Source organism: Rhinolophus ferrumequinum, chromosome 16 (genome assembly GCF_004115265.2).
Source record: "Rhinolophus ferrumequinum isolate MPI-CBG mRhiFer1 chromosome 16, mRhiFer1_v1.p, whole genome shotgun sequence".
In the NCBI taxonomy this organism is placed as follows: Eukaryota; Metazoa; Chordata; class Mammalia; order Chiroptera; family Rhinolophidae; genus Rhinolophus; species Rhinolophus ferrumequinum.
This window is the reverse complement of record NC_046299.1, coordinates 42,374,920-42,398,678: the sequence shown is the minus strand read 5'-3', so window position 1 is coordinate 42,398,678 and position 23,759 is coordinate 42,374,920. Positions and strand designations below refer to the sequence as shown.

The 23,759-nt window shown below is 31.9% G+C and overlaps 1 protein-coding gene across 2 annotated transcripts in view; it reads left to right on the top strand.

The window, feature by feature from the left end:
- The window catches only part of RTKN2 (rhotekin 2), a 60,854-nt gene that overhangs the window by 4,716 nt on the left and 32,379 nt on the right, over positions 1 to 23,759 (top strand). The window contains exons 2-6 of one of the 2 annotated variants that reach the window (XM_033130795.1): positions 1,211 to 1,407; positions 12,039 to 12,097; positions 17,338 to 17,391; positions 18,749 to 18,866; positions 21,294 to 21,488. In XM_033130795.1, coding sequence (XP_032986686.1) covers positions 1,211 to 1,407; positions 12,039 to 12,097; positions 17,338 to 17,391; positions 18,749 to 18,866; positions 21,294 to 21,488 — 623 coding nt within the window. The remainder of the gene's footprint in view (positions 1 to 1,210; positions 1,408 to 12,038; positions 12,098 to 17,337; positions 17,392 to 18,748; positions 18,867 to 21,293; positions 21,489 to 23,759) is intronic. The other variant, XM_033130796.1, reaches the window with a different exon arrangement.

Genomic DNA, 23,759 nt, shown 5'->3' with positions numbered 1-23,759 from the left:
TCTGATGATTTATAATTTTAAAAAACCCACTGTGAATTAAATCAGAACAGTACATTTTAGCTTACAGAATTTTAGTGTTACGGATGAAACTAGTATATAGAGTCAGGCCATTACAAGATCATTTTTATGGAATAAAAGACTTTCAGAACTAAATGATTTAGTAGTTTCATTTTGACTCTTAAAACTGAAATATACCCAAAACAATATTCTAAATCTCTGTTTCAGGTAGCTAAAACTTCTCATATTTTTCTAAGCACAGTGCTTTTATTTTTGCTCTGTTGCTTCTGAGATTTTATTTACATTGCTTAGCATTGCTTTACATTTTTACCTCCCTGATGCTAAAGCTTAGTTTCTTTATTCAGCATCTGCTATTTTAGAAAGTTTTCCCTTGGTTAATTCAGTGCCGTCAACCACATCTTGCCATTCCACAATCTAACTTAAAGAAGAGGTACATGTGCTATATTGTTCACATTAGTTATTATATTATTGTAATAGTTTCCTGAGGCTACCATAACAAATTACCATAACCGAGTGGCTTAACACCCTAGAAATTTATTCTCTCATCGTTCTGGAGGCCAGAAATCTGAAATTAAGGAATCCGCAGGGCCATTCTCCCACAAAAGGCCCTTAGGGAAAACTCCTTCCTGGCCTTTTCCAGCTTCTGGTGGTTGTTGGCAATGTTTCGAGTCCCTTGGTTTAGAGTGTCATTACTCCAGTCTCTGCCTCCATCTCTACATGGAGTTCTCTCTGTGTCTTCACACGGCCTTCCTACAAGGGCACCAATCACTGAGTTTAGGGCCCATGCCAATTCAGTGTGTTCTCAACTAATTATATCTGTATCTGTAAAACCCAATAGCCAAATAAGGTCATATTCGGAGGTTCTGGGAGGACAGGCATATTTGGGAGACACTATTCAAACTTGTACAGTTACAGTAAGAATATGTAATATTTTTCACTTTTGTTTCTATTCTGTTTGTCCAGTAGATTATAAAGACTACCTAATAAAGCAAGAAATTAAGGTTTTGCAAAGAGCTTTTTAAAATAGCTATATTTTTATACTATCATACATTAACACTTTTTACTTTGCCAGTATGGTAGAAAATTACAATGATATCTAGTACACATCCATCTACTAGGGATAAAAAGAAATGTTACAGTTTTGGATTTTTTCTATCTTTTAAAAATGCTTTTCTCTCTCTTTTTTTTTAAGGATTGCAGCATTCGAGAAAAAATAGATTTAGAAATTCGAATGCAACAAGGAATATGGAAACTCCTTTCTCTGAGCACTCAGAAAGACCAGATTTTACATGCAGTAAAGAATCTCATGGTGTGCAATGCTCGAATAATGGCTTACACATTGGAACTACAGAAACTAGAAGAACAGATTGCAAATCAAACTGGAAGATGGTTAGTGGCATAGTTTACCTATGACTTTTAATGTACTTACATATTTGAATTAAAAACATGATATATAATTTAGCCTTAAGGTCAAATGTCAAATCACTGAAGCTTTTAAAAATATACTGAAGTGCCCTGTGATAACATAAACATTTTGACAATGGAGCGCAGAATAAACTTATTAAGGCAGCATTTTTCACTGGGAAGTTTTGTTGTGTTTAATACTTCCAGATTCTAAATTTAATAGTTAAGAAGCAAGAACTGACAATATTTTAAGAAGGACTGAGACCGATAGTTGAATATAAAGAATGTAAATTAAAGAAAAAACTAATTGTTTATAATGCAGGTACTAGCTGAGTGTAATGGCAACTTCAGTATGTAAATTGAAATGAGTGGACAGCAAAATTGAAAAGATATAAAACCTTCTGAATGGAGGGGACTTAAAAATCTGCTAGCACATCCTTTTCATATGAATATAAATCCTAGAGAGGCAAACAACTTACTCAAGGACATGTAACTAGCTAGTGATAGAAGCTAATGAGAGGTCACTTAGGATTTGCTAAGTAACTTCTGTTTCTTTTTCTGTCACTCTGAGCTGCCCTTTTGTATCAGGTCTGGGATTTGTGTATAAAATGTACTTCCTGTGCTCTTTACAATACAGGAAAGTCTTTCTGGGGGTTTCAGGAAAAGTCTTATTTGGACCTAAGAATTGACTCAACTTAGTGACTAGATGTTGTTTTTTTTTGTTTTTTTTTAATATAAATAGTCTTATGTCACCTATTGTTGATCAGTCTTAAAGCTCTAGCATTAGTAAAAAGTTTCTTTTTAGACACCAGCGGTCTTTGGGCTGTTCACAGTGCCGTTAAATTCTTGAAAAGCAAGGTGAAAACGCAGATCAGAGAAAGAGATTTCTGTAAAAACAAAATATTGATGTGACTGTGATATAATAAAGTCTTATGTACAATGTAGCTAATATTTGTTAGCTTTATTTCCTTGGGATAGTGATTTAATCTCTTTGTGCCTAATTATCTTTATGAAACTTGACATGATAATGTTTACATTTTGAAAATTAAGATTATATATGTAAAAACTATTGTAATGCCTTTTACATAATTAATATTCAACAAATGTCAAATAATTTTTATTATTATTTATCCCTGGCATTATAAAATGAAATTATCCTAGTATCATAGTCTAGGAAAATATTTTTCAGATAGACATACATTGGTTTAAGTCAGTGCTTCTCAAACTAGGTCACATGTGTCACTGAGAATACAGGATTATCATATGTGTTAGGAGATATGCAAAGCCATAGAATAAATATGGAATATCTTCATATAACGTGATTTTTTAACTTAAAGAATGAGAAATTTAGAATTGTGGCATAGTTTTGGGTTATTCTACTTGTGCGGATATATGTTCCTTCTCTCTAGCCTTTATAAGGGTGTTTGGTTAAGGGGGGCTATTTCAGTGGAAAAGTTTAAGAAGCACTGATTTAAGGACGGTGTAAAATTAAACAATATTGTATCATCTCTCACAGTTTTATGGAATATTCCTCTGAGAATCATGTCTGTCCGCTATATTCATGTTCTTTAAATATTTACAGTAGACCCCCTTTACCCTTGGGGGATATGTTCCAAAAACCCCAGTTGAATGCCTGAAACCACGGATAGTACCTTAATTAACTTCTTCAACTCTGCCAGAAATGTGGCAGCAGCTTCTTCATTAGCAGACACAGCCTCTCCAGTAATTTTTTATATATTTCAGTCTAAAATTATTCCTGAATCTGTGTAATCATCCCTTACTTACAATAAATGCCTCGGTATCACTTGTTTCAGGGGATCCCTTGCTGAAGTCCTTTTATAGGCTCAGTGCTTTCTTGGACAACACATTACCGTCAATCAGAACACGTTTTCTGTTTATTTCTTCTACCCACAAATTTAATGCCTTTTCCATCGTAACTAAGCACTTACCATGCACTATGGCTGTAACTTGCATTTTGAGGTACAACAGCAAAACTAGCACAAATTTCTTTTCCTTTCTTCACAATTTCATGGATAGAAGATTTGTTCTTAGTTAGTAACCTCAGCATATGAGGTTACTTTCCTGTTAAGTCAAGTACTTTCACCTTTTCACTAAAAGGAAGCATTTTACAGCTTTTCTTTGGCATATCCGACTCGGCAGCATCACTATTCTTGTGCTTTGGGGTCATTAAGTAAAATAAAGGTTACCTGAACATGAGCACTGTGATACCACAACAGCCGATTTGATAACCAATATAGCCGCTAAGTGACTAACGGGCCGGTAATGTATAGTGTCACTATGCTGGACAAAGGAATGACTCATGTTTCAGGCGGGACAGATCGAGATTTTATTACGCTACTCAGAAATGTGTGCAATTTAAAACTTACGAATTGTTTATTTCTGGAATTTTCCATTTAATATTTTTGGACCAAATTTGACCGTGGGTGACTGAAACCGTGAAAAGTGAAATTACGGATGAGGGAGGGAGTACTGTAAAATTAATTGTGAGTTGGCCATTTCCATCATTTGGCAGTATGACTTTTCTGAAGTGGCTGATTTATAAAAAACGTTAAATAAACCAAATCCCTCTTGGATTTATATAACAAAGACAGAAAAAAATATCTAGGATTCTCAACTGAAGATGTGCATGATTTTCAGTTTCTTTATTGATTATTTTTGATAAATGAAAATAGCTTTGATGCTATACACATTTATATTTTTTCATTGTTCATATAAAAACATTGTCTCCCTTAATTATTGAAATATTTCTATTTTTTAAATAAATACCTGAGTATTCTGTATGAATTCTTTTGTTTATAAGTTCATTTTGTTATATGCAGAAACAACCTGAGTTCACTGATTGAATGTAACTAGAAATTATAGAGCTTGCCTTCTTATTATATAAAAATGATCTAAAGATTAATGAGAATCTTATGGTAGTTTTTTTAAGTTCCTTGAAGAAAGTCATGTAAATTATGCCATTTGATTAGTCAATCAAATATTTACCGAATATCTACTACTTGTAGAACTCTTACTAAGTACTGTGCTAGTATATCCAAATTCAAAAAACACAATTTACCAAAATACGAGACTACATGTATATTCTGCAGTCATATGCTGTAGAGACTTAACAGTCTGTTCCTTAACTTGGTTTTGATCATCTTTAAGGTAAGAAAAATGCTCTGTTTTTACATTGCTACCAGAATTAAAATAGCATTTTTATGAGTCTACTGCCTACCACTAGTCTACCTTCTCTAAAATTTTATGATAAAATGTCAAAAGAATTAATACGGATAATACATCTAAACTTTTTCAAAGGAGAATCAAATCAGTATGAAATCGTAGAACTGAGGAAGGTATAATGGAAGAGTTGGATCTGAATCTTCTAGATCATGAAGGATGATAGAGTTTGGTTAGGTGAGTAGGAGAAATCAGCGTTCCAAGAAAGGAAAATAGCAAAATAAAAGCTAAGGGTGGAAGAAGAGCATGAACAATTCAAGCGCAGCGAAGACGTATGTGGGGTTCAGATGAAGATCAAGCCAAAGTTGAAAAGGAAATGGAGGGAGGGGGGGTAGCAAGATTCAAAAAAATTTGGAACGCTAGGAAGTTAATTGGTATTAATTGACAGACTTCCTGGGTGCCAGATATTGTGCTAAAGTGTTCACAAATATATTACAAACTGAGAGAGAGGTATAAACATCTTTATTAAGGACTTAGAAACTGAAACTTAGAAACTGTTTCAAAGGGCACACAGTGACTAGGTGTGGCTGGGATATGAACCCATTTGACTTAAAAGCCTGAGTACCCCTCATCCTCCAAAAAGAAGCCCATGTATTTTGTACTACCCCAAGGTTTACATTTATTTCATTGTTTATCTTTTATCATTTTATTTGCAGCAAAAGAAGAGACATTATGAAATGGGTGTTTGGGAAGGTTATCCAGTAGTAGAGTATTGAAAGGACGATGAGACAAAATAATTGAAATAACGAAGTTTTAGGGAAATTATTTAGCAATAGGCAGACCTAGAAGTGATTGAGTAAGTAATTTGATGAAAGAATTAAGGACATCAAAAATAGTCCTTGAGTTTTGGGGTTTTCCAATAGATTTTCCACTCAAGGTGCTCTTTATACAAAAACAACTTTCTGCAAACAGTTTCAGTTATTTATCAGTTTATTGTGAATTTATTAAAGTAAGCAAATGATCTTACTTCATTTTACAGCTTTTTTAAACCAGGGTTTCAGGAAAGAATTAAGCCCTTAATGCCCCAAGACATGCGTTGTAAACAGTGACTTAAATTCCATGTTTCTAGAATAGTGCTAGTTTTGTACAATTCTTGGGAAAATTGAGAAAATAGTCCTTCTGTGGTTTAGATGAGGAATTCCCACTGAGAAATCAGTGATAAAGTCATATCATTTGTTCCTTTTTAAAAAAAAAAACGTGTCTGGGAATATTGGTAACTGGTTAAATGTTCTATTACTATAATGTTCTAATTATATAACAAAAGCTTTGTTCTCCTAAATTGTGTGTAGTTATGAAACACCTTCTGGTATACCACCCATTTTTTATGTCTATTAAATATGCAAGAAATATCCAGGTTTGTGTACAATTCACAATACAGGCAGGGCAATTTTAAAACGTGAGATATAAAAAGCTTTCTAGGTTAAGTAAACAGGAGATAGTTAGGGTGAGGGGTGGAATAGAGACAGCTTACTGCCTCAGTTTAGATGATAGGATTGCTTAGTTACAGCCATCTGTCAATTTGCTAGTCTTTTGACTGGTAACCTAGACTATCTCCCTATCGTTTTCCTGCTTCTTATAACCAGATACATCTATTTAAAAGACTGGTTATGTCAGTCCACTTCTTAAGAAACAGCTAATGGTTTCCACTTACTAAAATTCCTTAGATAGGCATTGTATTCCAGATGTTTGTGGTCTGATTTCAAACACTTTCAGTCTCATCTCTCGAATTTCTATTTTACAAATTTATTTCAGCCAAATGCTAGATCTGTATCCCCAAAACAGTGCTTGAATTTTCTCGTCTCCAGTGCTTTTGTGTATACTGATGGGCCCTATCTTTCTTTTCTACTTACCAAGACCTCTTTTGTGCTGCATCATCAGTTTCCTTGGTGATTCTATTCAGAAAATGATTATTTATTTATCTTTTGGTGGAATGGATAATATTTACATATTAATCTTGTATCTCCACCTTTGTTTTAGTCTTTGGTCTGCAATTAAATATGTATAATGTTTGCTATATGTCCTTTGTCGTACCTTCCAAAATCATCTCTTGTTTGGGGAAAAGCTCATGAGCTAGTAGATTCCTCAACATAAGTAGTTTTCTCCACATTCTTGCATGTTTAAAGTACTTTTCTTTAGTGTTGGTACTTAAAGGGCAGCTTGACTGGATGCAAAATCCTTGGCAAACACTTTCTTTCCTTGAGTTTCTTGAAAACCTTGCTCCATTGTTGTCTTGTTATCAACAAATATAATGTCTAATTATTTTTCCTTTGTAAATGACTTAGTCTTTTTCTCTGGAGGCTGAAAATAGATTCCTTTATCTTAAAGTCTGAGTATTTTACTGGGATGTGTCTAAGGCTGAGCATTTTGGCTCAATTAGGACCCTTTCAATAAGTAGGTTCAATTGTTTTTTTTTTTTTTTTTCCAGAAAGTTCCTCTGGAGTTAAAGCCTCCAGCATAAAGCATTAATTTTATCTCATTGTTTTGTTTTTTTCTATTTAAGGACTCCAATTGCACAAAAGTTGGATTTGTTTGCATGTCTTCTATGCCTATCACTTTCTCTTTAATGTTTTTAAGCTTTTTACTATATTTTGGTTTGGTTTGGTTTTTCATTCTCATTCACTATGTCTTTTAGTGTACTTTCAATTTTATCTCTTTGTCCTTGGGCACTTTGTATTTTCATTTCAGAAATGATTTTATAGTTTTTTCCAATTTCTTTCTTGGGTCTTTCATTTTTTTCTTCTTTCTGCATATTTACCTGTTGTTTCTCCTTTACTAGTCTGAGGTTTTAGATTTGAGATTCCCAGTTTCTTTCAGATTTACAACAGCTTATTTAATTGCACTTCATTCATTTTTGAGTATCGTGTTGTAGTTTTTGTTATTTTATTTTTTTGGAGAGTGGTTAGTGGAGTATTTTTTTTAGCTGAAGCATTTTGATTCTTTCTACTTTCATTTTGTAGTAGCTTTGTATGGGTGTTTGGATACAATGAAATATGGGATTTTTCTGGGCCAACTGATGGGGAGGGTGGGTAGAAAGGCTTACTTGGTTTCTTAGTTCAATAGTGTTTTCTGTAAGTGGAACTGTGAAGAGCAACTTCTTTAATAAATGGTGTCTTTGGGAGTTTGGTTGATTGGTTGGTTGGTTTTCTGATTCTTTGATACTGTTTTGTTCTTGGGGTTTTTAACTTCAATTGCTTCTTCTCCTTTTTTTTTTTTCATGACCAAACTTTCAAAGGATACCTTCCCCATTGTGTGTCACTCTTCTCCCTAAGACTAACAACTTCTGAACTAGAATTCTTTTGGAGCCCCTTCCTTTCAACTCCCCAGAAACCAGTGCTGTTGTATCCATCAGGTCTTACATCCATTCTTTTTTCATCTAGGGAGATCACAGTTGATAACTGCGTTTTGCAATGACTCTTTACTTGAGTTAGGCCTCCAGGAGCTGGCTTTGATGATTTCAGTGATTAATTTTCCCACTTACATATAAAATAAAGTTTGTAGTAGTCTCTGTTTCCCAACTGTGCTATAGGTGTGGGCTATAGGTAATCTTATTTGCTTTCCTTGTTGATCTGCAAGCCTTTGTAGGATGCCTGAAGAGATTCCGATTTAGGTGACTACCGTTATCGTCCAGGGACTAGGAAGTCTTACTCTGATCAATTTAACAGATGTTCTAGTGCCTATTTCACATAAGCTCCAAGTTAAATACCAAGGCCAAAAATATAAATACTCACAAAGTAATGTTTACATTTGTGTAACATTTTAAAGAATGACATAGAATACATATAAAATATTATTTCATTCAGTAGATATGAGGTAGGTAGATATTTACAGTTTTACAGATGAGGATGCTGAGGCTAAGAGGTTAACAGCAACTCATTGACTCTGGTCTAAATCTACTAAATCTTCTGCTTGCTCCATCAAAACGACCATATCCTATTTCGTTTCATTTAATATTTAGTAAACATTTATTGAGGTCCTTAGAATATACTGAGCTATATAGCAGGCACTGGTGATTCACAGTGAACAAAACAAGGCCCTATGCTTACAGAGCTTACATTTTTGGCAATGATATTCTTCCCTTGCCCCAACCTGCCAACCTATCTCTTGTCTTAACTTCTGAAATACTTTATTTGGCTTTGTAAAAACAATACTAGTCAAAGTCACTTATGGGACATAATTATGTGTATCATTTAACATAATTGGGATTTTAATAATGCCACAATAATTAAATAGTTTTTTATACTCCAGTTGCCTAGTTTATTTCTTATATACTATAACTTAAAGAAAAAAGTGTAGGTTGCAAGTGAAAATTGTATGCTGCTGGTATTTCTACAATAAAACATGGTATGTATTAATGACAGACATTACTAATTTTATTTTTTAAACTTTATGTCATTTAGTATCTGTTGAAAAGCATTTATGTCAAGGTTTGAAATAGAAAACTCTTCTTCTCAATTTAAGATCCTTATAAAGATATTAATTTTATACCACATAGTTTCAGAATGGTTTAAAATTCCATGTTAAACATTTCTGAGTCTTACAGTTTTCACTGATTTGCATTAGAGGTGAAGGGTTTTATAACCTGCTTTCAAATAATAGAATCCCACTTAGAATTCTTTTAGTACTTCATTAAGAAAATATAAAATACTTTCATCATTGTGCTGTTTCTCATGATAGCTTGTTCATTTTGGCAAGGAAATGCTACTTTACATTCCCACATGGAATAATATAAAATAGGGTAATCTGTATTTACTCAGTCAATTTTAATATAGATTTTTGAGCAACAAGGTGGCTGATTGGCACCCTCTGTTGGTCATTTTATTTACCTACAGGCAGTAATGTAAATAATAAAGTTGTGTATCTTTTGTATTTTTCTCTGTTTTTTAAATTAGCATTTACAGGCCTCACCAAAATAATTCTCCAACCTGGGTTCATAAGAATAAGATACACTGTTACTTAGCTATACTTTTGTTTGGATGATTGTGTGGTTATTTGCTTTTTCCTCCGACTGGCTCTCTAATTGTAGCATTTAGAATTGGCGTTAACATTGCAAATTTTCAAACAAACATTTATTTAACTGGAGCAAACTATTAGCTACAGTAGCACATTATTAAACAGATAATGTTTAACAATTTTATTGTCAATTTGGATTAATTAGAATACATCACATTTTAGCACCCTAAATAACAGTTTGAGGATTTATTATATTTGAATTGAAAATAATTTAAGCCTCAGAAAAATGAGGCTAAACTACTTCAGTTCGTCTCTCAGTTTTTTAAAGACAGACTTAATTATTCTGTAAGATTATATGGTTAATTGAAATTATATTATCGTTTAATAATATCTATATATAATAAGTTTGTTGACTGGTCCTGGAAATACCCATGCAAGTAATTTATAATTACAGGGAAGAAAGCTATATTCTGCCAGGTGGTTGAATAGTTGGGAGGGGAACATTTCTTTCTTTTTGGTAAATATTCAGCAAGTTTGCTTTTGGTGGTTCTGGTATTTCAGAATATCACTTGCCTGCCAAAGCCTCAAGTTTAATCCAATTTAATAATACCTAATGGATCTCAACTTTAGCATAATCTATTACCTATTTCTTAATACTCAAGTTACTTACCGTATTTGAGCTTTTTTGTACTTTTTCACTGAAATAATAAGTATTTTAAAAATTTATATTATACATTGCTCATATAGAAGGTGTTTTCAGAAATATGACTTACAAATGCCAACAACTGCATTTAAACTGTATTTCTTGTTCCAATTTGTGGAAATTGAGATTTGTGTTTGATTTTGAGTGGGCCTGTCAGTATATTATTTTTACCAAAATGTAGTAGACTATTCAATAGAATTTTTCACTCTATAATGAACTAATAAGCAATCTAATGTTCTCCAACATGACAAAGTAAACTTAAGTATAAAATGTGTGATTCAATGAAACATTGTGAAGTAATCAATGAGCACTTTTATTTTTCACAGAGTCAGTTCCATATTTTAACTTAAATACCAGGGTGACCATAAAGTAATTAGATAGGATTCTGAGAACTTAAGTCTTTAAGTCTACTACATTACTCTAGTTATACCTAGTATGCGAGTCTGTAAATACCATATTATGTCTAACTTAAGTACATTAATAAATTATTGTAGCTCATTTGGAATATATTTCACCTGTAATACTTATGTGCTTAATCCAGTAAGGGAGTAAAAGAGAAAAGTAGGCTGATATATTTTATTTTCAAATTTGGACACATGATAATGAATATATGCAATCTTTTTAACAAGCCTACTGAAATGCAATGAGATGGTATCGTACTCTTCTGAAAATTAATTAGATACACTTCTAACTCCCACCCAATCCTTCCTAAAAGGCCTCTTAGAAAAATCAAAGAGTATTCAGATGAAAAGTTTCTATCTTACCACGTATTTGAAGTGCCTAATTAAATTAGCCAGCAGTTAATTAGTTAACTAATTTAAATAAAGACCAAAAAAATGGTGCAAAGAATACTCTTGGAAATATTGCCATAGAAATGGAATGCTAATCTTTAAATACAGGATATTAGGAAATACGATATTGGAGAAATACTTGAAGTTGGGATTGATTTGGTCTAGTAGGAAATAACTATTTTGAAAGGTTTTTTGTTTGTTTGTTTGTTTGTTTTTAATGGTAAAAGTATATTTTAAAGTCAGATCTGGAAGTATCTTATATCCCAAGAATATGCTTTGAGACTTTTTTCTATTGTCATAATATTTTCCTCTCCATATTTTATTCTTTTTATGGAGCTATTCCCTTCCTTTTCCACTTTAGTTAATTTATTGTTTTAGTATATGCTTAGTTTTTTTTTTGGAATTTCAAGGAAATTATATTACTATGTATAAATATAGAGCAGAGAGTAATTTTTCTAATATTTGTTGTATTTTATAAGGATGAATTACTTCTGGGCAACAAGTTTGTGATTGGGCCATTCATTAACTTTTTCAGGCAACTATAATCTGGTAAGCTAGAAATGTAAATGTAATTTATGAAATGGTGATCCGCGGTCTGATACTTCCTGGGAGTTGTACAAATATTGTATATCTTGTTTATAAACGTAAGTAATCACAAAAGGTTTTCATTGTAGAATCAGCCAGTATATAATCATCAGGGAATGTAAAGCTTATATGAAAAAATCAAAGAGAATAACTCTTTATATTTCTCTAAAAGCAGCTAGCTGTTGACTGAACATCTTAAAGTTTGAGTCAAGTGTTTATATTAAGTGGAAGTCATTATTATTCATGGCTATGTGTTTGCTTTTAATTAGACATTTGTGAAAGATTGTTAAAATAAATGCTTATTAGAAAAGATACTTTTTTTTCATTAGGCTTTTTCTTTTTGACAGTGATGTGAATTTTGAACGTAAAGAACGAACAGCATGTAAAGGAAAAATTGCCATATCAGGTATGCTTACAGATGGATTGTTTTTGTATTACCGAATAAATTCTATAAAGGAACTTTCTAGAGTTGGTGGAGTTTTTTAATGCTCTGTGTCCATTCTCTTCCATCATTTTATTTTGCATACCTCATTCAGAATATTTGTTCTAAAACACTGTTTTCATCATTATGCTTTACGTATGTATTGAATTTTACAAATCGTTTGAAAAAGCTGTTTCATATATGGTATATATATTATGCAGTTTTGTCCTCAGTGCACCTTTGTGAAATATGTAGGGTAGTTCTCTTTTTCTACAGACTCAGAGGTTAAATGACTTCCTGTAAGTGGTTGAGCTGGGCTGCAAACTCAAGTCTTTTGACTCTCCATTCCTTTTCTGCTCAGAAGTTTCAATAATGTTTTTAATGTTTGCTAGGCTAGAAGTTCCATGAGGTTTGTTTTGTTCATCACTATATACCCAGAAGCTCATACAGTGACTCATACAATGACCCAGAAGCTCATACAATGACTGTTCTTCGTTGCCCATAGGACAAAGACCAAACTTTTCACCTCCGAGTTTTCTATTCTGACCCAGCTATTTTTCTAGCCATATCTTCTACTACTCCTATACATAAGCTGTCTGCTTTAGCCAGACATTTCTCTCCCTGTTCCATCTACACACCCCATGCTTCTGACACCCAGTTAGTTCTTGAAATAATTGTATTGTCTTCAGGATCTGTTTGCTCATCTATAAAGTCTTCTCTGTTATCATTCCAGCTGGAAATGAAGTTTCCCTTCTCTGAATTCCTAATGCATTTAGGAGATCCTTTACCACTAGATGGCACTTATGCTGTGTTGTCTCAGTTTCTCCAAAGTGTTAAGGAAGCTCAAGACAATGGCTTGGAGATGCCACAGATTGAAGTGAATTCATGGCTGACTTGTGTGAATGCTAGTTAGATAATGCACCTTTACAAATATCTCACCAGTACACTTTGAAAAACAACAGACCTCCATCAATCTTTAAGTAATAACTAGGTTTTTTCATTGGCCAAAAGCCGTGTTTTCTTAGCTCCAGGGCCCCTGCGCTGTATTTCAGGCCCTCTCACCCAAGGAACTGTTTTTAGAAATGTCTTTATGGATAAACAAAAATTCTCATACAGGAAGGATAGGCCTGAATTTCACATAGGATGTAACTGCCCTAAATCAGAGGAATCGCCCTCATCAAAAAATTTGTCAGAAAAATAACTGAACTGTGTAAAAATCGGTTGCTTGTTTTATATTTATATTCATGTTTTCTTCTTTCTAATTATAAGACTAGAATAAAACACCTCCTTGTATCGTTTCGATGTGAAACAGTACTTTTACATAAGTAGTTGTTCAATAGATTTTAACATGATAGATAAATATTATAGATCTTTAAAGAGGATTTTCTAAAAATACTTAAACATAATCCTTCATTTCTTTCTTCCAGTGTAGAGCCATTTACTATGCAAATGAGATATGTTAAATTGCTATTAAAGACTCAGATGACATGTTAGAGTTAACATCTATTGTCATTTCGTAATAAATAGTTTATTGGCTGCAGCAACTCATGAAATTAGCATTAACTACATTTAGAAGAGTGCTTAAGTAAAAGCATTTAAAGTAAGAGAAAAAACTATTTTCCTGACCACAAATACTCAAGTATAGAAATTAAACTTATTTCTGCATGTGTTCCTTCTTTCCAAGAGATAATTTTAAATTAAGGAACTGAAAGTCTCAGAAAATGGGATACGTACATAATTTCATTTCATCTTTGCTTAGACTTAATTATATCTCATTTATTTATGTGTAAAAAATAAAAAACAAAAGCTAATTCACCTTTATAAATCTATTTTCTTTTGATATTGGGATGAAAACGTAACTTTTGATCAAAATGAATATTTTCAACAAAGTTTGATAATGTTTCTGAGATTACATTGATTGCCAGGAGATACCTGGGTTTTTCATTTCCAGCTTCACGTTCACTGGCCAGATCTTCATAAAAGTAAAAAGAATAACTGAGGTGTATTCTGATCATTTCTGCCAAGCATCAAATAACTACACTGTGGTAATTGTCTGAGCTTACTCACTGGCTGCTAATTCAATGACTAATGCCAAATCAGTTCACAAAGTGCCTCAGTTTTCACTTTTGAAAATTCTGATAGACGTCTAGGGCCTGATAGCGTCAAGTTAGCCATCTTACTATGACTCTTTCGGTTTACCGTTACAATGTCAATGAAGACCCAAAAAAGGACGAAGGTAAGAGTACTGTAAACCAAAACTGTGTCAACCATTTGCAAGAGTCAGGAAGGAATTTTTACTATTTGCAGGTGAATTAAGAAACAGTTGGTGGCTTACGCATCCTTTGCCATCTGACAGTACATGACCACCTGGGAAATAGATAAGAAGTGTCTACCTTCTCCTCTTGAGGCTCTGACATAGTTAGGCATGGAAAAGGGCAAAACTGACCCACAGGCTGTGGGTCTACAGTAAAGGAAGTCAGGTTCCATGTTCCTCCCAAGATAGTGTAAATAGTTAATACCACCCTAATAGAAAAAGAACAGTTGTGAAATGAAATGAGTCAGCAACTGTGGTGAAGCAAGAAGAAGGCTCTTTGACAGGACATCAGCCAATTCACAATTATAAAACAATAAAGGCAATCCCATTAAAGTCAAGAACAAAATAACAATGTCTATTGTATCAATATAATTTGACACAGTTTTAGAAATTTCTAGCTAAAATAGTAAGAATGAAAGATGAAACTACCGAAAACAAATAGACAAATACTATTTGAAGATAATAGATTGCAGACCTAGAAAATCTAAGGAAATGTACTGACACACTATTTGAATTAATAGAGAATTCAGTACAAATGGCTAGATTTGAGATAAATATACAAAAAGTAGTGGCTGCTGTCAAAAACAGCAATAACTAGTTAGAAAATATGATGGTGAAAAAGATCTCCTTTACAATTAAAACAATAAAAAGCAAACATTAACAACCCCCTAGACTAACCCTTAATAAAAATGTAAGGGTCATTTTATCAAGCTACTCTGGGTAAAGATGATATTATAACATTATCAGTTTCCAAATTAATTTTGACAATAGAATACTAATAAAACATTTTGAAGGGGGAATTTTGATAAAGTATTCTAAAATTCACATAATTTAGCAAGTGAAAAAAGTTGTTTTTGGAAGAATGTATTCTAACAGTAAAGTATATTATAAAGGTTCAATGTTTATAATAGTATTGATATTAGGATAGACAGTCATTAATAAATAAATCAATTAGATCATAAAGTATATAGTCAAGGAATAGACACTTAGAATGGTATATATGATAAAGATGGCATCATTGATATATACGATGTCAGAGGGGTAGTAGATTGGGGGGGTGGGTTATCACGTTGTGAGGGGTGTAAATGTCTAACTATTACATTGTTTTGTACACCTGAAACTAATAATAATAATAACAATAATAAAGATGGTATCATTAAATCAGTAAAGAAAAGATATTCTATTAGTTATAAATGGAGCTGAAACTTGTCTATTAACTTGTCTATTATTTTTATAAGAAGAATAATTATTTTAAAATTTTATCTCACATACCCAAATTCTCACATAGATTAAATAATTAACTTTTAAAAGTAGAAACCATAAATAATATGTTTAAAAAAAGAGAGAGATTGAGAAATGGGCCATGGATACAAACAGATTCATTGAAGTGGCCAATAAAATGTCCTAACATTTTTCTTGTTAATCAAGAAAATGCAAATCTAAACAATTAAATTCTGTCACTTAACTATTAAATTGGCAAACATTTTTTAAATTACTGTTTGATGAGATGTATGTGAAGTGTTTAGCTTGGCCTACGGAGAGAGTTCAATAAGTAATATTTTTATCAAAACTGCTAAGGCAGCAGTGGGAAGGGTACTGATACATAACCGTGTGATTGGGTAGGGTAAGGATGAAGGAATATTAGAAAGCTTTTCTAGAAAGGAAATTGGAAATAGGCATTAAGAACCTTAAAAATACAATTCTAAACAAACAAAGATGTAGACAAAGGATCATGGGATCTAAAAGTGAAGCACAACCTAAATGGAGCCAAACAGCTTATTTTCATCAAGACTTGTAATTATTTGAAAGTGACATAATTAATAGGTATGAAAATATGCACATAAACTTCCGTAGTATAACAGGGAAGGGTCTTAAATAGAGACATTTTCCACAAAGGCTTGGGGTATTTATACAGTTTTTGTACTCTGAGTAATTAAAACTAACTTCACTTTACCATGGAGATTTCTACTGTGCTATATTATACCGTAGTTCACACATCTGTTAAGGTAGGTACAACCTTGATCCTCTAACTTTGAAAATACATAAATAGCATGGGAATGTCAGGGAAATTGTTACTACTGTTAATCTAGTATTAAAAGTAACGAGAAGAGTGGAGGAAACTAAGAGGAAAAAAATTTGTGTCAAATCTCTAGATTAACTTCTGGAATAAAAATTATTAACACAATTACTTTAGAGTTTGAAGAATGTGTGAATTAGAGAAAATATGTTTAGATCACTTTTAGAACATGTGCCCTTTTCTTGGACTGAAAGAATAATGCATTCCTCTTTTTAGCTTTATTTCTTAAGGGAAATGATAGTAACATATACAAAGATCTGCAAATTCTTTTGTAGACAAGTTACATCTTAATGCAAAGGGTTTGGGTATGTTTGTCAAGAGCTGGGTCTCTCCCAGAAACCAATGATCTTAGACAAGTCACTTATTTTCTTCATCTTTACTAGAACTTACTAGAACTAGTAAGTTTCTAGAACTTACATGTGGATGAAAGTTCTTTCTGCCTATATCATTCTGTGATTTTGAAATGTTACCTAACTACTTTTGCTGCTACTACTTACCAAAAATAGAAATTCAACTCTGGGTTCCCCATAATTCATCTATTTGAAAAACATAAATCACACAATGAAAATACTATGGCATGACCTTATTACAGACTCAATAAGTTAATTTCTTGAATAATGGTGGGTTCTTTTTATAGTAAATTATTTGAATAAGTATAACAGATACTACATTTCTAGTCTAAGCTATTTTTTTACAGAAAATATCACCTGTGTTAGAATATTTAAATAATATGGCTTTAATGGTCAGCCTCCAGTATGGAATTCAGAGGTTCATTTCACTCTAAGAAATGAAATTTACCAAAATTATTATTTGTCATTTTTCCCCCCTTTATAGATATTCGAATACCACTAATGTGGAAAGACTCTGATCACTTCAGCAATAAAGAACGTATGTACGATTTTAATTTGCAATTGAAATATTTTCTTTAGTGTATAATAAATTTATGATTATTGGGAGAAAAAGCTGCTTCCATACTGAAATAAATTCATGTCATTTGACAGAATAAGCAAAATCTTGCTGAACAGTTTTTTTCCAATTTTGAGTATAGATATGTTGTAATTGCTTGATACTAATTAAGGTAATGCATATGTAATGTACTTTTAGTTGTTGATAGGAACCTCTGCAAGGACAGTCTGTAACGAGTTATAAGGGAAGGGAAGTATGAAACAAAAGAAAATGTTTAAGGAGTGAAGGTAAAGATAGCATTTATTGTATTTGACCAGAATCTAAGAGATCTTTTCTGCCTTGCTTTGTTACTTCAGATTATTTAACAGGATGTAAGAGAGAAAGATTTTTAGTTTGATCTGATTTTCTTTTTCCCCTTCAGCATTTTACGGCTTTATATAGTCTTCACTAATCCTTGTAATGCTTAGGTCATGGAAATTAACCTCAAATGATTTCTAGCTGTTAGAAGCAAAGCAGTAAAAATATGATAATCCTTTATATTTCTTGTCAATTGTGATAGCTTTGTTACTCATAGTTTAAAAACTGAATCATATTGAGCATAATTAGTTTTATATGAAGAATCCAAAATCAGGTTAGTGTATTTGTTATTCAATTAGGAAATATAATTTACTTTACCAAAGAATACATGTGGGAATTAAGTACATCTTTCTGATTACTATAGAGAATAAGTTTTTCTAAAGAGCTATATTTTCTCAATAATGAGGATTTAGTCCTTTAATCACCTAATACTTTTTAAAAATCACCATATTAAAAGGCCCAGCAGCTATGTTTTTTGTGTTCACATGTCTACTTTTTATTGTTTTTGTGGTTTCCTCCCTTGCTGTTTGGTGGAAAATGTTTTGCTGTTGTTAACGTGCCTGCTCTTAACTTCTTATAATAGAAAACCTTTTTTTCTTAAATAGACTTGGAAACCAAAATAACAAAGGTAGTAGTATATATATAATAATAAATTTGCTATTAATTAAAGTTTAAAGAGTTTTCTAAGGATAAAATTTATGAGTTTGGTGGTTATTTTAGGCTGCTGAGAGGCCTATATTTTTTACTTTATTTTTTGATATTCCCTGGTTTAATTTTTGTAGTTGGGTAAGGTATTAATATATACTGACATATATAGTGACAGAACAGTCACTATAAAAAGGATTACAATGTGCAATGTATGAAAATAAGAATCTATTAAGTATTTAAGCTAAGTTTTTTCATTTTCAAATAGATTCTATCATAATATAGGCATGATTTATCCCATGGATCATGGCTTAAAATTTTTTTTTTTTTCCTCTAGAATCACAGCGCTATGCCATTTTTTGTTTATTCAAAATGGGAGCTGAAGTTTTTGATACTGACATGGTGATTGTGGATAAAACAATCACAGATATATGTTTTGAAAATGTAACCATATTGTAAGTATTTTTTAATCTTTAGAGAATGAAAATAATCTAAAATTCTTCCTTTTTTAAAGGAGGTTATAATTATTGGGTCTTTGGATTATTTTTGAAGCATTAAGAACTTTAAATGTTTAAATGGATTTTTAAAATTACTTTATTCAAAAGAATCCAATTTCTACATTTAAAATTTTCCAATTTAAAATAAATAGAAATCATGTAGTATTAGTAGTAAATATTTGACTAATTGGATATTATAAATTTTTGTAAGTGTTTATAGTTTAATTATTTACTAAGCTATGAATACAATGCAATCTCATTATATTGTATATAGAGTGAATTTGGGCCTAAAACAAGTTCTTATATTTCATATAGGAGATTTAGTTTCAGAATTACTAAAATAGTATTACAACTTTATTTATAAGATAGTCCTGAAATATATACCATAGAAAAAGCACTTTAGTAAAATTTCGAAGTGTTCTTTTTCTTATGGTGTACTTCTTTCATGTACTCCAGAACAATAAAAAATTGGGTGATCCTCAGGGCTGTTTTTATTGCGTCTGCTCTTTTACAGGCCCATTTTATTGTGGTCATAATACAACACCAGAAAGAACTCCTCAGGTAGCCATAGAAATCATTTTTAACTAACATAAGTTTTTCCTGGCCTCTGTCAAAGGTTCTATTGGCCTAAATCAGTGTGTGATTTGTATTTCTTTCAAAGTTTGAAAGATACTATCTTCATATCTAAATATGAATAGCTATTTAACTATTAAAATAAATCAGTATACATTGTTTTTGCCATTTTCTGCTGTGGAGCAATACAGTTGAGATTTGAGAGTACTCGTTTTGCCACTCACACAACATTGAAAAACCTATTGCAAACCATGTTTTGTGGCTTCTGTCCAGTGTCCCATAAGTAATTGTATAGCATGGAAAAATAAAATGCAGTGTTCTAAGTTGTTAGCAGTAGTACAGACCCTCTTACAAGCTCTATTGAACCAAAGCAATTTATTAAGGATCCCAAAAATATCACCAAATGCTTACATAATTGAGACTCAAAAAATAATTTCTCTTAGTTACCTAAATACATTTATTTCCATTATCAACTGTTGCTAGTACATTTTTTTCCTGTCAAAATCATCTTGTTAATGAGCTCTTTTCTTCACATCGCTTTGCTATTGTTCGTTTTACTACAAAGACAAAAATTATTTTTTGTCAGCGACAGAACAATGCAAGTTACTTGGGAAGACAACACATAATTTATATTTTTTTAAAAAAATTCTGTAAATATTTTAAATTGTTCTAAAAATAACTGCGGTCAGATGTTCTAAATGTTGTTTAAAAATGTGCTTTTTGTTATGATTGGTTTTAATAAGTATTCAATATTTATGAATCTCTGGTTTTCTTCTAAATATTGACATTTGTTAGTCATTACCAGGAATACTGTATGTTTAAAAGTTGCCAAATAATAAACTATAAAAATATCTGGAAGTTATTCCTTGGATTTATCCAAACTTTGGATTGGCCATTTAAATCTTAAAAAGTCTGTGCTGCATTTTAAAAATCTCTGAGGCTGATGGATCGTCTGCAGGCAACATCTCCTGCTGATGGACCTCTTTTGCAGTTTTAAGTATATTTTATTGTTAGTAACTCCCTCACAGTCTTGTATAGAAAAGGTAGTTAATCGTGTCTGTGGGGGCAAAGCCAATATTAGTGTTTGTTAAATTGCAGAATTTCTGCCTATTGGTTTAATAGGTATTTATTGAGTAATTTTTATGGTTAAGAATACAAAGATTACCAAGCAGCACTTGCCTTCAAGGAGTTCATACCTTGATATATCTCTTTATGTTATTTTTTGTATGTTTGTTTGTTTTCCCCTACATATTAATAACTAAATAATGAAATCTTATTTTAGAGTTATTAGGTACAAAGGTGGGACAGGTTGTGGGGGGAGGTAGCGGCAAGGTAGTGAGTGTAAGTGACTCTATGAAAAAGAAATGAAAACTAAAGATTTTAGTAGATGAAATCTTTGTTTTTTTTCCTTTTTGTTTGTTTTCAAACCTTTTCCTTTTGGAAGAATAGTCATTTCAGGAAATCACATGAATAATGTAAATACCTTAAGTATAACTATTAAAGGAATAACAAGGAGAAATAATATTGGCAGCAAAATGACCAGGACATTTTATTCTTTAAGTACTATGCCTGTACATATTGATTAACTTGAGTTAAGACTGACCTACTTTAGAAGCTGGTAGCTCTGAATGTTGCAGTGACTCAGGTCATTTAGATACTAAATAAACACAGGGAGATTTTTGTCTCATTAACATATATTAGCATAAACCTATTTCAAATGCTGATTCTAAATGTATGAAAACATCAAGAGATGTTATAATTTTATTTTTACTCAGTTAAATTCCTAACATTACGAATGCCCTTGTTTTATAGTAATGAAGCAAAGCCAGACTTTCAGATAAAGGTGGAACTATATAGTTGCTGTACAGAGGAATCTTCTATAACCAACACACCAAAAAAATTAGCTAAGAAACTGAAGACATCTATAAGTAAAGCTACAGGAAAGAAAATAAATTCAGTGCTTCAAGAAGATCATGAAACGTGCTTGTCCTTCAGTTCTGCTATTTTGTAAGTTTCTAATACAATGTAGTGACATAGTATAATTACAGTGACATAGTATAATTATATGTTTGTGACATTTTAAAGTATTGCCTGTGGAGTGTATGTTTACATTTTAAATGGAAAAAAACATCCTGAAGCAGAAACAAAACTTGGTTGTCTGACATTTACCCAGCTGAGGTAGTCTTAATACCTTACTTTGAAAGTAAGAAGTTGGGTGATTGTGTTTTTAGTGATTTGGAATTCTAGTATCTACCAGAAAGATGAAATGTTTTTCTTGAAAAGGGACTATCTATATGTCAAAGTGTTTACTACATATCAGTCTGTTAATTGGATTTCTGTATTTATGTCATGCTTTATTCTTATACATTTTTAAAAATACAGTCTGCTAATTGGATTTCTATATTTATGTCATGCTTTGTTCTTATAGATTTTTAAAAATAACTTGTCTCTTTATAACAAAACTACATTACCATTTTCACTCCTAACAAAATAAAAAATAAGTCTTTAATATCATCTTATATCCAGTCTGTATTCAAATTGCCCCAATTCTGAAAAACTCCTGTTGTGGTTTATTTGTGCAAATCAGGATCCAAAAAAGGTCTAAGTGCAAGTGAGTCTTTTAAGTTTTTTTTTAATCTTTTTTTCCCATCTACTTTTTTCCTTTCCATTATTTATTGAAGAAACCAGATCTTATAGAATTTCCCATATTTTTTAATTTAGCTAATTGCATCCTTGTGGGTTTTTTAAAAATATCTTTTTTATACCCTGTATTTCCTACAACTGGTAGATTTAGAGGACTGATTAGATTCAGGTTCTTTTCTAGGGCAATAATACTTCATATTGATTATATGTACTTCCCACTGTCTCCCATTAGGAGGCCTTGTCCCACTTTTAGTCATGTTAAAATTGATCAGTGGGTGCTCGCTTCGGCAGCACATATACTAAAATTGATCACTGGGTTCAGGTGTTGCCCTCCTGATCCATCCATTATAAAGTTCCTTCTCAATCTTTTATCTAATGGTCTTAGCAGTCATTGCAGATCGTTCATTATTTCATTATTTCATTAGGTGACTTTACATTTGTTTTACTTTTTTTTTTTCTTTTTTAAACCTGGAATTTTCAAAAAGAACTTTCCTTCATGAACTCTCTGGATATAAATGCAAAAAAATGATGAAAGAAAGGGAAAAAGACACTTGCTTTTTTTTTTATTTACCCAAATTTACAATAAGTTGATATCCTAGCAAGCAGGGAGGAGGTAATCAATGTTCTGTTTTATTTGAACTCTTGAATTTTTATATATTTCTATTTCAATCTATTATAGTTGTTATTCTCTTTGAAGCCAAATAGTCCCATCTTTGATCAGTGGGCCTCTTTCAAGCTGACTCCTGCATCTTTTTGACACAACCTGATCTCTCATAGCTTCTTTGCTTTCTGACACACGATGCTCCACGTTCATCTTGTACTTTTCTGCCCAGACTTGGAATTACCATTTCTTCAAGTAGCCCTGGTTTCTTTCAGGTACTTTCTTTAAACATTGTGTTTGTTGCTTCACAAATAGTTTTATGTTGATGTATCTTGAGAAAACTGTTGATCAGGCTACATTCCTAGAATTTCTTTGCATGTCTTAGTAAAGTTAGCCCTTCAACATGCCAATAATTTTGCTATAATTACAAAAAGAAAATATTTTAGGTATAGATCCTGGAAGTATCAGTCATCATAATGTAATTAAATAACTTTTCATGTCAGACATATTACATGTGAAAAATACCTTGGTACTCTAGCATTGTGGCTTTCAGTCTATTTTGCTGGAGACCCATAATAAGAAATACATTTTAATTTTACATCATGACTGAGTGCATAGCTACATAAGCAGATTTCATGAAGCAATACTTAACTCTTGCTGTTTATAATATAGTTATTAGACTTTTTATTCTAGTTATTTTCCATTAAAAATCTATTTATGAATTATTAAATTGATTTCATGACCCATAAATGAGTCCAATCCACTGAAAAACAGTCACAGAAGCTATGTCTTCCCTGATATAAATGTCATTCAAAAGGAGAAAGGGGACCCTTTAATTTTCTTCCTCTAGAATCAAGGCCATCTTAAAACTTTTCTAGGTTAAGATTATGTCAAGTGTTTGCTGAAAGGTGCTTTAATTCAACTATAACGTAGTGGAACGATTTCTTTTTGATGATTAAATAAGCAATTACAAAACATAGATTTTAGAACTGAGACATTAGAGATAATCACCGAGTTCTGTAGTTTTAAGACTT